Source organism: Vicugna pacos, chromosome 12 (assembly GCF_048564905.1).
Source record: "Vicugna pacos chromosome 12, VicPac4, whole genome shotgun sequence".
Classification (NCBI taxonomy): Eukaryota; Metazoa; Chordata; class Mammalia; order Artiodactyla; family Camelidae; genus Vicugna; species Vicugna pacos.
Window position 1 is genome coordinate 58833508 of NC_132998.1, and position 14261 is coordinate 58847768.

Genomic DNA, 14261 nt, shown 5'->3' on the forward strand with positions numbered 1-14261 from the left:
ACCTCTGAGCTGGGCGCGCCCAGGGGAGAAAAACTCTCCCTGCCTCCCCTGGAGGGGGCGAGGGTTCTGGATTGATGGGAGAGCTCGGAGGTCATCCAGTGGCCCCATTTTGCTAGATGGCCAGGGTGGGCGGAGATGAGTAGCTCTGGGCCGCGCTGACGCGCCTGCACTCCGTCCTTCCCTTGCCAGACTCTGTGCTTCCGTGTCCGCAAGATGATTGACGTCTACAAGCCTGACTGGTGCGAAGTCCGTGAAGACTGGTCTGTCTACCTCTTCTCCCCGGAGAACAGGTGGGCAGGGCCAGGCTTGGGATGAGGTTAGAGTAGGGGGTTGACACGTCTGGGAGGGAGAGATTTCTGCCAAGCCAAGTAAGGACACTGGGGAGTTCCCCACAACCCAGAGGACTCCCGTGGCCTTGTAGTGGAGGGTCTGCAGAGGAGGGTGGTGTTCATGTGGGGGCTTTCCTGGGCATCTCCTCTACTCTAGGCCATCCCTGTGCTGGGCACCAGGTTGAACAAATCTTTAGTAACTTGGGGTGCTTCCATCTGGAGGCAGGCATCCTAAGGCTTCCTTGGGGAGGAGGCCTTTGTGCTGGACTTTGAAGGCAGACAAAGTTCTGTAGATGAAGATGGGGTTGTGAAGAATTGGAGGCTGGTCCAGGTAGAGGGCACAGCCCAAGGGAAGACCTGAGGGCAGAAGCTGAGGGTATCAGGTAACATGTGTCCATGCGGCTGGAGGACAAGGCGCAGGGATTCAGGCCAGTGTTTGGAAAGCCTTGAGAGCCAGGGGTAGGTGGGTGCCCATCATCCTGTGGTGCCAGAAGTTTGCAGTGTGGTCAGTGGAAGTGGCTTCAGGTGGGCATCCTGAGCAGATATGAAGTCTCCACCTGTTGTGTGGCCAGAGGAGAATAGAAGGGTCAGCTTCCTCTAGGCCATCCTGGCCCCCATGTGCTTGGGCCTTCTGCCTTTCTCCTGGGCAGGGTGAGGGGCAAACCGACACTCGCATGGCCTCCTGCCCTCCCTGCCCAGGTTCCGGGTCCTGTGTCAGACCATCATCGCCCACAGGCTCTTTGACTACGTTGTCTTGGCCTTCATCTTCCTCAATTGCATTACCATTGCCCTGGAGCGGCCCCAGATTGAGGCCGGCAGCACTGTGAGTGGCTGGGGACTTCCGGCCATGCAAGGGACGAGGCAGAGGGGCAGGCCACCAGGGCCTGCTGTGGGACAGTGTGCAGGGCTGAAGGGCTTGGAGGGCTCAGCGAGGCCGAATGCCAGGTTGGGAGGTGTGGCAGGGAGCTTGGATCGGGGGCGGGGTCTGCCTCCTTAGCCTGTGAAGGGGCAGTCTCTCCGGGATGCCCCTGGGCCCATGGTATCCCCCGGCTCTTTCAGGAACGCATCTTCCTCACTGTGTCCAACTACATCTTCACAGCCATCTTCGTGGGCGAGATGACACTAAAGGTACCTGGCTTCACCTGGGACCTCTCCCAACCATTGTCCAGGGCTCCAGGCCCTGGCCCAGGCCCCGGCCCCCTTCAGCTTGTCACTCACCTGCCCCTCAGCAGAATTCCACAGGTGGCCTTGGAGGCCTACCCCTACTTGGTGCCAGCAGCTGGGTTGGGCTACTTGGAGCGGGGAGTGGGGGCAGTCCCCACTCTCCAACAGCCCACAACCCACTTCCAGTGTAGCAGAGGAAGCTCCTGGAGGTTGGGGCACTGGGGGAAGGCTCCATCTATGATGCGTCCCAGAGTGCATGGCTTCAAATTGGGTTTGCCAGATATGCAGGGAGAAGGCAACGGGGCAGTTGTGGGCCTGTGCTTCAGGGATTGGCTCCTTAGATAGGTGGAGACGTACCTATAAGCCACCTTCAGAGGGGGTGGCTGGGCAGGAGCCTGCTACTGCCCACGCGCTCCCCACTGCCTGAAACCTACCTGACTCTGTCCCTCACCCACCTGACCTCGCCCCACCCCATGGCGGAGTCCGGCTGACCCCTCCCATTGCCCCTCCCCCAGGTGGTCTCACTGGGCCTGTACTTCGGGGAGCAGGCGTACTTGCGCAGCAGCTGGAATGTGCTGGATGGCTTCCTCGTCTTCGTGTCAATCATTGACATCGTGGTGTCAGTCGCCTCGGCTGGGGGAGCCAAGATCTTGGGGGTCCTCCGAGTCCTGCGGCTCCTGCGCACCCTACGACCTCTGCGGTGACGACCCTGCCCCATGAGTGGGGGAATCCTTGCACTGTCCAAGGAAGCCCCCAGAGTCTCAGTGGACCCCTCATTCCGGCCCTCCACCCGGCTCTGTCCTCGTAGCAGGCGCCAAGCACCAGAGGGGTGGGCCCTCGTCCTGGGGGAGGAGCCTGAAACAAGTGCTGGAAGGCAGGGTCTGAAGGTGGCCTCCAGTCTCCCTGTGTCCTTGGGTGGCTCACTGCCACCTCTGGGCCTTGGTGTCTAGAGGAGGGTGTGATGTGGATCCTAAGGGGATGGGGTGAAAGCACAGCATCTTGCTTTGTGTATAGATCTGGGGCCTGGTGTCCTCTGCCCTGGTGACTCTGGGCCAAGGAGGGGTGTCTCCAGGCCTGGCTAAGGGCTAACAGTGCCCTTGGCCCCTCTCTGCCTGCAGTGTCATCAGCCGGGCACCTGGCCTGAAGCTGGTGGTAGAGACACTCATCTCCTCCCTCAAGCCCATCGGCAACATCGTCCTCATTTGCTGTGCCTTCTTCATTATCTTTGGCATTTTGGGGGTGCAGGTGAGGGGTACCCAGGCTGGGCAGGCAGGGGCGGGGGGCTCTGTGGTCGGGGAAGGGGCTCCACACTCCTGCCCAACTCTCCCGACTTTGTGCCAGGTGGTCCTGGTGGAGCAGCCATGGTCCCTGCCAGCAGTGAGCTCCCCTTCCAGGGAGGGAGACAGACACGGCCCCAGTGGCTGAGCGCAGGGCAGTCTGGGTAAATGGGATCCCAGGGGTCCAAGGTGTGCAGGAACACAGGTCTGGTCTGGGAACAATGGAGAAAACAGCCTGAAGGAGGGGCCTTTGCACTGGGCCTTGAAGGACAGGTGATTTGGGCAAGTCACCATGGGGGGAAGGTGTTTCAGGGGCAGATGGGCACCTGTAGGGAGGTGTGACCAAGCAAGGCATGTTTGGGGAGAGAACTTGGAGCTATAGTGGGTGTAGAGAGATGAGCTGGGCCGAGTGGGGAGAGACCTGGAATGGCAGCTAAGGAGTTGGGCTTGGCTACTCTGGGGTCAAGGCCATGGAGGGTCTCTGACCCACGCAGGGCCTTGAACTGACTCAGATTTTGGTTTGGAGGTCAGCACAGGAATAGGAAGGGGCAGATCACAAAGTGCGTGTTGGGACAGTGGGAATGTCCTGGGCCTCCTGGGGTCTGAGCTGCTGCTGAGACCCTGTTTCCTGAGGGTCTGAGCCCTACTCGGAGGCTCCCAGGCTCCCCACCTGGCCCTGTGTTTGGGGCTGCAGCTTTGCAGGAGCCCTGTGCGCAGGTGTCCTTTGGGGTTGCTGAGAGGTTCACAGCACAGCTGCTTGGGCAGGAGGGGCTTGGTGTGGATCCGGTGTGAACAGTGACCCTGCCCTTCCAGGCAGTTGACATGGAGAGGGCTTGGGTCCCTAGAAAGAGTCTCTGTACTTCTCTTTCTCTCCCCCTTGGGGCCCGCAGGCAGCACTCTCGCGTGGAGTCCCTGCCCAAATCCCCAGTGTGGGTACTGGGGTCTGGTCTCCAGGGTCTGAGGAAGAGCTAGGCGTCAGACAGACCAGAGTGTGAACCTTGCCTCTGCCACCTCCTAAACCTCGAATGACTTTGGGAAAATTACCTTACACTCCTGGCTCTCAGTCTCCTCACCGAGACAGGATGAGAGTAGCCCCACCTCACACTGGGGACATGGAGGGATGGTGTGGTCCAGTGCTTGGCTCAGGCCGTGCACAGAGGAAGTGCCCCCGGAGGGCGGGTCCCTCTTCTGATGTGCAACCCACCCCCACCCTCTGGGAACATTGGCAGGACAGTCACTAATCCTGTGTCCCTACCCGCTAGCTCTTCAAGGGCAAGTTCTACCACTGTCTGGGTGTAGACACCCGCAACATCACCAACCGTTCCGACTGCGTGGCTGCCAACTACCGCTGGGTCCATCACAAGTACAACTTCGACAATCTGGGCCAGGTGAGCACCCCCACCAACCCTTGACCTGACCCATCCCCGGTGGGTAGAGGTGATGGCTTTTTGGTGCCAACAGCCCTGGGATTACAGACCAGCCTCCAGTCCTGCCCTGCCAGGACTTCTGCTTTCCAAGCCTTGGTTTCCTCTTCTGCAAAATGGGCAGAACTCACCTTACAGGTAGCATGAGGCTTAAGACCCTGATTGCTGAGTGTCCAGCAGGTGCCTGGCTCTTAGTAAGTGCTTCAGTGGGGATTGGTTCCTAGTCCCTACCTTCCACTCAGCGGACCTTGATAGGAGTTTTGGAGTCAGCCAGACCTGGTGTGAATCCTGCTTCTGCTACTTACTGTACTGACCTCGGTTTCCAGCTCTGCCCTCAACGTGGGGAAGGCCTCTTGGTCCCTCTGCCACCCAAAAGCATAAAAATGGTGAGGAGGGGCAGATGTAGCCTGCATTGCCTGCCCTCACCACCCCTGTCCCCTTTCCTCCTGTGTCTTCCAGGCCCTGATGTCCCTCTTTGTCCTGGCCTCCAAGGATGGCTGGGTGAACATCATGTACAATGGACTGGATGCTGTCGCTGTGGACCAGCAGGTGGGCGTGGCTGAGGTCAAGTCCAGCCAGGGCAGAGGGGGCAGGACACGGAGTCTTTGGGGCCTAGGGGTCTGAAGCTGGTGTCAGGAAACCCCAGCGTCTCCCACTGTCAACCACAGCCCACCCCTTCCCCGCCTGGCCTGTATCCTCCACCATTAGGGCTGCTCTCTGGCTAGCATAAGTCACTGTGCCATTTGCTTCAACAAACCCGGCTCTGCAAGCTGGCTGTGCTTGGAGGGCTGCACAGCCTGTGGGTGGAGAACCTAGTGTCGGAGGAGGAGAGGGGCCGAGCCAGCTGCGAGGGATAGCACGTGCAGGCTTGGGGCGGGACAGTGACATGTTCAGGGAGTCGAGAGTCGAGGGTCAGGGTAGAAAGTGGAAGGAGAGTGGCAGGAGGTGGGTGCGGGAGGTAAGCAGGGCGGGAAAGTTAGGAAGACCTGTGCGTGCAGCTGGGGCTGGAGTATATCTGAGGGCCGTGGGAGTCAGTGAAGGCGTTACAGCCACGTTAGCTTGTGGGAGCTTCCTGGGGGCTGCTGGGTGAGGATGGGTTTGGGGTGCCAGGGTGGAAGGGGTCAGGGAGGAGGCTGGGCCTGAGAGGAGGCCTGAGCCCTCACTCCCAAGATCTCCCTGAGAGCAGGGGTCCCCTCTCGGGCTGGGTGGGGACTTTAGACAAGACATGTGGCTGACCAGGGTCAGCAGTCAGGGTCATTCCAGTAGGGAGATACTCTAGGTCACAGCAAGGCCCACTCACTGAAGGAATCAGGCCTGAAGGTAACTTCTAGGCCTGTAGCTGACCTCAGGCTCTTGGCTTCATGGGCCTCACCCAACTCGAGCTGGAGGTGGAAGTGGAGGATGGAGATGTCGGGGAATGAGAATGCTTAGAGACATCCTCCTCCACTTCTTTGTCTGTACACCCCTCCTGCCCACCACGTCCACCAACACACACACACACACGCACGCACAGACACACACATAGATGTACACACACATACACACACTTGGACTCCACCAGGGCTGTGCTCTCTCCTCTGCTGGCTGCTTTGTTTCCTGCCTTGTTTCTAGATGGATGAATAAGTAGATGGGTGGGTGGTAAATGGATAGATGAGGAATGGATGGATGGGTAGATAAATGAGTAAGTGAGTGGCTGGATGAATGGATGGACAGATGGATGGATGGGTGGATAAATAGGTGGACGATCAGTGAATGGATGAATAAGTGGATGGATGGGCGAGTGAGCGGAAGAAGACGGATGGACGTGTGTCCAGGTGGCAGGGAAGGGGAGGGCTCTCTTTGCTGAGCACCTTTCTTGTGCTCAGGAGGGGCACATCCTACCTCCAAACCTCACAGCCTCCTAGGAGGCTGCCATTGGTACCCGCTCTGCGCAGACGCTGGGCGAGGTGGGGTGCCCGCTGTGGCAGGCCCCGCGGTGCCGACCCGCCTGCCTCAGCCCCGTCTGGCTCCCCGCAGCCCGTGCCCAACCACAACCCCTGGATGCTGCTCTACTTCATCTCCTTCCTGCTCATCGTCAGCTTCTTTGTGCTCAACATGTTCGTGGGCGTCGTGGTGGAGAACTTCCACAAGTGCCGGCAGCACCAGGAGGCGGAGGAGGCGCGGCGGCGCGAGGAGAAGCGGCTGCGGCGCCTGGAGAAGAAGCGCCGGAGTGAGTGGGGGACACAGAGTGGGGCCCCCCACCCCCTCTCTGAGTCCAGGCCCCAGGGCTCCTCTGCCCGCTGCCGCTGGCCCTCTGGGGTGCAGGGGCTGAGCCTGGGCCTGACCCCAGCCTCGGGGCCTTTGGAGCTGGAAGGGACCTGTGCCCCTGGCCTTGCCCTTCCCCCAATATCGGCCTGTCCCGGTGACCTGACCCCTATTGGTGTCCATCCAGAGTGAGACCATGACCCCACTGCCCACCTGAATGAGGCCCTGGCAGCTCAGTCCAGGCAGAGGGCAAAGGCAGAGCCTAGAGGCCCAGCCCTGAGCTGTGGGACCCCTGTCCTGCCGCCAGCAGACCCGGAGCCCACACATGGGCACATCTTGGGTAGATGGGGAGAGTCAGTGTCCCTCTTTGCCACTCTCCCTCACGTCCTGCCCCCTTCCCTCGACGCACCCTGGCTGGGTGGAGGAGACTGACTCCCAGGGCCTTGGGAGGACCCGCATCACTCCCCTGTGCCTTCTCCCTCCACCTCTCCCTCCGTGTGCCCTGTCCCTCCCTTGGCCTGACCTTCTGTGGTCTGTGCCCGCCACCTCCCAACCCCACACCCCCTGCAGAGGCCCAGCGGCTGCCCTACTATGCCACCTACTGTCCCACTCGGCTGCTCATCCACTCCATGTGCACCAGCCACTACCTGGACATCTTCATCACCTTCATCATCTGCCTCAATGTGGTCACCATGTCCCTGGAGCACTACAACCAGCCCACGGTGAGCCCAGCCTGGCCCCGCCACAGGTCACGTGGCAGGGTTGGGTCCTTGGCAGGACCCCACACCGGGGACGGGGTGGGGCAGGGTCTGAGCACCCTCCCATGTAGGCCTTATACTCAGGAAGCCCTGGGCCTGGCAGGACAGGTGAGTGAAAGGGGAAGGTCACTGTCCTGCTGAGCAGGGGGCAGGGGGGTGACGTTTGGGCCCAGCCTTGAATGTGAGTGACAGTGGCTGCGGGGTGTTCAGTGTGACTTTTTGCAGGGCACGCTGCAGGCATCAGTTCTCTAATCCTTGCAGCAACACTAAGGTGTTCACTGGGGAGGGCTTTCTCCAGATTTTGTAGAGGAAGAAACCAAGGCGCAGAGAGATAAAATGCACTGCCCAGGTTACTCAGGCAGTGGGTAGTGGTGGCCGGACTGGAGCTTGATTTGCATTCAAGGCCTGCCATGTGGCTCCACCGCTGCCTGGGAGAGGGGCAGGACCACTGGGGTCAAACACTGGCGCAGGAGAGGGTGACCAGTTCCCAGCTAGTTGCAGGTAGTGTGCGTGAGGGGCACTTGAGGGGTGTGTAGGGGCAAGTCTTCCGAGAGTAGGGGCGGAAAGAAGGGGGAGCAGAGCCTCTCAATGACGAATTAGTATCTTATTTTAAATGGTAGCAGAGGAATATTAGGAGTGCGGGGAAAAGGAAGGCAACCTTGGCAGAATGGAACAGTAATTATAGAACTTCTAAATTAACATGAAGAAATGGAATAATAATAGCTCACATTTACCAAGTACTTGTTCTGTCTGGCCTTGGGCTATTACTTCATTTAATTTTTATAGCAACTTTCTGAGGTAGGTACTATTATCATTCCCAAATCATAGATTGGAAAATTAAGTCTCAGAGAGGTCAAGTGACTTGCCCAAGGTCACACAGTGAACGAAGAGTAAGTGCTGAGCCTGGACTCAAATCTAGGCAGCCTGTCTCTTAACCATTACCCTTAACCACTGCCCCATACTGCCTCCAAAGAAGGGCAGTTGGACCAAACCAGCAGAAACAGGGAAAGGAAACAGCAATGTAAAATAAATAGTTAAGAAGGAAGGAATAAAAGCAGATACATAAATCATTATAGTCAATGTGAATGGAGTAAATTCTCCCCTTAAAAGGTAGAGATTTTCTGACCGGAGGAAAGTGGGCACCAGGTCATAGGGCTTGGATCATTCTCCTCTTTGCCCCTGCAGTCCCTGGAGACAGCCCTCAAGTACTGCAACTACATGTTCACCACTGTCTTTGTGCTGGAGGCTGTGATGAAGCTGGTGGCGTTTGGTCTGAGGCGCTTCTTCAAGGACCGGTGAGCAGCTGGGCTGGGCTGGGGTAGCACTGAGTGGGTTGCAGGATGGAGAAGCAGTCCTGATCCTTGGGGAAGCCTGGAGTAGCTGGAGGAGGGGAGCCAATAAACATCTGGGCACTGATGGCCACGGACCCCAGGTGCTGCCTAAAATCCTGAACAGGAAGTGATTATGGCTCCAATGGATGGGTGCAGGGCATTCTGCCAAGCCCTCCTCAGCTTGTCTCTTGTGGGTCCTCCATACCCCACAAGCAGAGCAGGGCATCCCTCAGGCCAGTCCTTCTGGAGGAAGGGAACAAGTTGGGCTCAGAGAGGCTGATGGACTAGCTCAAGGCCACACAGAGAGAGCAGCTGGTTCAAGACTCAGACCTAGGAGTCAGAGTCCATTCCTCCTGCAGGAGGCCAGAGGTGTTTGCTTAGCCTGGTCAGCCTCTTGCTTGAAGGATCAGAGGCTGTGGTGGGCAGAAAGGGAGCTGGAACCAGTAGGGTCTGAAAGGGCTGTGAGGGACCCCCCTGGGCCATGGCAGGAGGGTGTAGAGGTGGGGGACTCGTCCCAGCTGGAGCGTATCTAAACTTGAGTGCCTCTCACCCTGCCTCTCACTCCTGCCCTCCTCTGCCCGGCTGTGCAGTTGGAACCAGCTGGACCTGGCCATCGTGCTGCTGTCGGTCATGGGCATCACGCTGGAGGAGATCGAGATCAACGCAGCACTGCCCATCAACCCCACCATCATCCGCATCATGCGGGTCCTGCGCATTGCCCGGGGTGAGGGGCGGGAGCGGGAGAGGCGGGACAGGCGGGGGAGGGGGGAACAGGAGCCAGGAGCATCCTGTACCTGACACACCCTCACCCGCTGTGTTCACACATGTGCTCCCATCCAGACAGCTCTGCACAGCACCCTGCACCCACCTCCATATCACACCGTGACCCGTGCGGTCCAGCCTCAGGTTGGGCTGAAGGGAACCCAGTGCAGCTGGGAAGACACTGGGCTCCTCACTGGCATTTCTCCAACACTGGCTGCGACACACCGTCCTGAAAATCTCTTTCCTTCTCCAAGAGCCTCCCTCTCACCCCAAGGCTGTCCTCTTACTTCTTTCAAAAACCTCCTGCCTCGGTGCTCGCCCTTCCCCCTGAACCACCTGTTGCTTCCAGATTCGGAGGTGGGGAGGGGCCCAGTGGAGAATCTCGGCAGTAACACGGAGGGGCGGGGAGAGACGTGGGCGCTCACACATCGCTCACTGTTGTCTCATCACGGTGACTTATTCGCTCACGCGCACACTTCACATCCCTCCGTTCCCACTGTTCCTGCCCTCCTCCTCTTGGACTTTTTACACCGACGTCCCACCTTGTGCACACTTGTTTTCATGCAACTCCCTCATTCAGCTGCACCCACGTGCGTGTAGTGCGACATCACAGAGCTATCCGCTTTGCTGACATGCTCCCCAAATTCTTCACTCTTCCTCCACGTTCACACCCATGCACACCTGTGCACACACCCGTCCCCATTGGCCTGGGCTGAGTGGGCCGCGCTGGGTCTTGCCCACAGTGCTGAAGCTGCTGAAGATGGCCACGGGGATGCGGGCCCTGCTGGACACCGTGGTGCAGGCGCTGCCCCAGGTAAGAGCCGCTCCTTCGGCCGCCCCGCCTGGCTGTCACTAGTGTCATGCTCGGCCCTGGAGGGTGCGAGCCCTCACTGCCCTTCTCCCTGGACCTACCTGGAGCCAGGGCAGAGTCCCGCCTCCAGAGAAGCAGTGTGAGCTAGGGGCTGTGAGAGGTGGGAAGGGTCCCCTCTGCCTCTTTCTTCCTTTTTGGCCAAGTGCTCGCTCACACCTGCTCTGCACCAGCCCTGGGCTGCCCACTGAGGACTCACATTCTTCCCTCAGGAGTCACCAGTCTGGTGGAGAAGACATGCCTCAGGGCAGTGTAGGGAGAAGAGGATCCTGACACTCCCTGGGGGAACCAGGGGGCTTTGAGCTTGACCTTGTAGGGCAGCTTGGTAGGAGGAGGTGGTGATGCGGATGGAGAGGTGACAGATAGGACATTCCAGGAGGGGACAGCGTGAGGTCCTGCCGTGGTGGGAACCCTGGGATGTTAGGAAGGCCCCCACCCCCAACCCCATCTCAGTGGTGGGTGGAAGGGAGGTAGAGCCCGGGCCACATCCTGGGAATTCTGCATCCCAGGCTCCCCTTCTCCCTCCCCTCAGTGTGGCCTCACCTCACTGTGAGGTGAGCCTCATATACTTTTATTTATTCATTATGACTCATCGAGTCTTAAGGAGCTTCAGGTACCTTAAAGTAAAAGGCACAGACACAGCACGCTAAAAATGAGGATAAAAGGTTAACGGCCCAGGGAAGGTGAAAGCAAAGCTAGTTTTCTCAGGCAGCTGGGCTGAGGATGTTAGTGAGCTCTGTTCTTCAGTTTGATCTGAGTTTCCCAGCAGCCTTGTTGCAAAGGGAAAGTGACATGGCTCATGTCGGGTCTGGATGGAAAGCAAGGGCCTTCATTCAGAGAGCTGAAATCCCTTCAGAGGAGTTTGTCACATGGGAGATTAGGGTGAGTGCTGGGCTGGGGGTGGGTGGGGGTGTGCAGACAGGAAGTAGGCTGGAGCCCAGACTCAACCCACCCTACTTGCCAAAGCCTAGTCCCCCGGGGAGATCCTGGTGTGTGATTCAATTTCTCAGGCCTTAGTTTTCTTGCCTATGAAGTGGGGAATGATAACAATGCTTATCTCAAAGGGATGTTGTGAGGTTTACAATTGTTAAGGCTTATAAAGCACTGAGCGGGACCTGGGTCACAGGAAGTGCCATGTAAAAATCTGCGAAGGATGGGGATAGGGGTGGCAAGTGTGTGCCCCCAGCCTGCCTGGCCTCCTTGCCCTTCCCCTTGTCCCCTTGTTCTGACCCCTGGGCACCCTTGGGTGGCTCCCCAGGCCAACTGTGAGTTGGCATAGGGCACATGGAGATGCCTAGAAGGTCCCAGCCTCAAGTGGGAGACACATGATAGTGATTACAATTACATCAGCACTTTAAGAGATGCATGTGCCAAGTACCATGTGATACTGGGGTGAGGGGATTACCCCTCAAAATCTATCAGCTGACCCTGGACATCTCCTTGGTTAGTGTAAAGTGATATGAAAATGAAACTTCAGCCCCTTCCTTCTAGGCTCTACCTCAGGCATGCAGGGGGAGAAGGCATCAGGGAAGACTTCTCAGAGGAGGTGACCTGTGATCTGGGCTATGAGGGGTGGGGAGGAAGCATTTACTAGGCAAAGACAGAGAGAGAGGGTCTTCCCTGCAGAAGAAACAGAATATGCAGATGAGGTCTGTTTTCTGTGTGGCTGGAGTCTGAGGTTGGAAGATCAGGATGGGAGGGGGTCTGCAGGGCTAGATCACACAGGTCTTCGATGCCAGGAGAGCAAACTTGGGCTTGGTCCTGTGGGCAGTGGGAGCCACGGGAGGTTCTAGACAAGGGAAGCATCAAGCAGAGCTGCCTTTTAGGAGGTTGCTCTGGTGGCTGTGAGGAGCGTGGACTGGAGGGAGAGGCTGGAGGCAAGTGAGGAGGCCGCTGTAGCCACACAGACTCGGAAATGCTGTGGGCGGGAACTGATAGGAAAGGTGAGGTCGAAGACACTCTGACCTGGGCCTGCACAGGGTGGGAGGCTGAGCTGAGGGCCCAGGCCATGCCTGATTCCTCTCGCTGTCAGGGCCTCACACCTTGCCTTGTAGGGGCTCCATAAGTGCTTGTTTCATTAATGAAAGAGCATCATTTAATTAGTCAGACACTGTTGGTGTGATTGTAGCTCTGAAGGAAACCCTCGTCTGGAGCAGAGAAACATTAGGAGTCTGTGATTAACATGGTTTACTTTTCAGCAATTACTGTGAACATCTCGGATTCCATTCATGCAGGTCTTCTGAGGCTTCTAGGAGATACTGCATTTCTAGGGCGAGGACGTGTTTGAGCATTATCTTGTCCATAACACAAGTTAAAGGCGGTCTCCAGTCTACGGTTGGATTTGAAATAGGTTGGAATCTCGGATGCTTTTCTCCCACAGGAGCTGTGGGACGGGGGTGGCTGGGTTTGCAGGAGGCTTCTGGGGCCCACAGTCTAGCATGATTCCTGTGTTCATTCCTCTCTATAGCCAGGGCCCAGGCTGGCCTGAGGAAGCGGATCTGAATTAATCCAGCCATGTCCCTGCTCTCAAGGACTTCCCAGACCAGCAGAGACAGTGACAGGGACACACTGGTTATACTCACGCTGTCAGACTGCATCTTGTTCTGCCCAAAGGAATCCAGGCAGGCTTCATGGAGGAGGTGGCCTTATTGCTACAACTTCCTTTACGCCCTCTCTCCATTCATCCATGGGATGGTACTAACCACACACAGGTGTATGGAGTAGTGACTGTGTGCATGGACCTTGGGGCCAGCTTGCTGGGCTTGAACCCCAGTCCTTCCACTTACTAACAGTGTGACCCTGGGAAAGTTACTTCATCTCTTAGTACATAATTTCTGGTCATCTGAGGAATGGGGGTAAAAGAGAGTTCATAGGCCATTGTGTGGAGTAACGAATATGGAGTGTTTGAAACTGGGCTGCTCACAGTAAAGGTGTCACAGGTGCTTTATTATTTTCCTGTGCCCCGTGCTGGACCTGGCCTGCCCTGCAGGAGGTCGTGCGCAGGGGCAGACACGGACGCAGCTGGGTGAAATGTTGCAGCTGCCCTGACCCTCAGGCTGGCCCTTTGCCTGAAGCCTGCTGGCCCTCCATCCCCACCTGCTGTCCCCACAGGTGGGCAACCTGGGCCTCCTCTTCATGCTGCTTTTCTTCATCTATGCTGCCCTGGGCGTGGAGCTGTTCGGGAAGCTGGGTGAGTGATGCCCGAAAAAGGCCTGTGGGGGGGGGGGCGGGTGTGTGGAACAGGTCTGGAGGAGGGCTTTGGTAGGGCAGGGAGTCCTGAGACCCCCCTGCCCACCAACTGTCATGTCAAGGTCTTTGTGTTGGGGTGGTGCCCCTGCTGCAGGCCCACAGTGGAATGGATGTGTAACCCTCAGCCATCCACACCTCTTGCCCAGTGTGAACAGGAGCTTTTGAGAGATGCTAGTCTGAGTCCAGTGCACACCCAGGCCTGTACAGGGGACCCCCAGCTTGGAGTCCCCTCAGCCGTCTGAAGCCTCTCGGGAAAGCCCCTTCTGGCTCCACCTGCTGGTGCCGGTCCTGAGCCAGTGGCGCCCCAGCAGGCAGAGTGGCCAGGACACAGGCCGAGGGCAACACAGCTCCTGCCAAGCCCAGCCCTACACAGGGCTGGCTCCAGAACACAGGGTCCCTTGAGCATCAGCCTTTACCCACCCCATCCTCTCTTGCAGGAATTGATACCTGGGTGTGGGGAGGAGCCAGGCTCACCTGAGTTTGACTCCCAGCTTGTGTACCACCTGCCTGGGCCTCAGTTTCTCCAGCTGTGGGCTGGGCATGGTCCGCACACACCTGAGGTTGTGGTGGGGATTCTGAGATGTGGCCAGGAGGCAGCAGTGCAGGGCAGGCTGTGCCTGGGGTGGGGCTGACCCCACTCTCCTTCCAGTCTGCAACGATGAGAACCCCTGCGAGGGCATGAGCCGGCACGCCACCTTTGAGAACTTCGGCATGGCCTTCCTCACGCTCTTCCAGGTCTCCACCGGTGACAACTGGAATGGGATCATGAAGGTACTCGAGGGTGGGCTGGGGAGGGAGAGTCAGGCTGGGTTTCAGGTCTGACAGTCATGGACTCCCAGGCCCACGGGAGGGGTT

General features: G+C 58.1%; 1 protein-coding gene across 1 annotated transcript in view; it reads left to right on the top strand.

The window, feature by feature from the left end:
- CACNA1I (calcium voltage-gated channel subunit alpha1 I) overlaps positions 1-14261 on the top strand; it is a 126668-nt gene that overhangs the window by 105256 nt on the left and 7151 nt on the right. The window contains exons 19-32 of the mRNA XM_072973559.1: positions 190-290; positions 1029-1152; positions 1389-1457; positions 2009-2193; positions 2612-2738; positions 4033-4158; positions 4654-4743; positions 6211-6403; positions 7009-7160; positions 8382-8491; positions 9118-9251; positions 10033-10103; positions 13269-13347; positions 14056-14177. Of these exons, the coding sequence (XP_072829660.1) occupies positions 190-290; positions 1029-1152; positions 1389-1457; positions 2009-2193; positions 2612-2738; positions 4033-4158; positions 4654-4743; positions 6211-6403; positions 7009-7160; positions 8382-8491; positions 9118-9251; positions 10033-10103; positions 13269-13347; positions 14056-14177 (1683 nt within the window). The remainder of the gene's footprint in view (positions 1-189; positions 291-1028; positions 1153-1388; positions 1458-2008; positions 2194-2611; positions 2739-4032; positions 4159-4653; positions 4744-6210; positions 6404-7008; positions 7161-8381; positions 8492-9117; positions 9252-10032; positions 10104-13268; positions 13348-14055; positions 14178-14261) is intronic.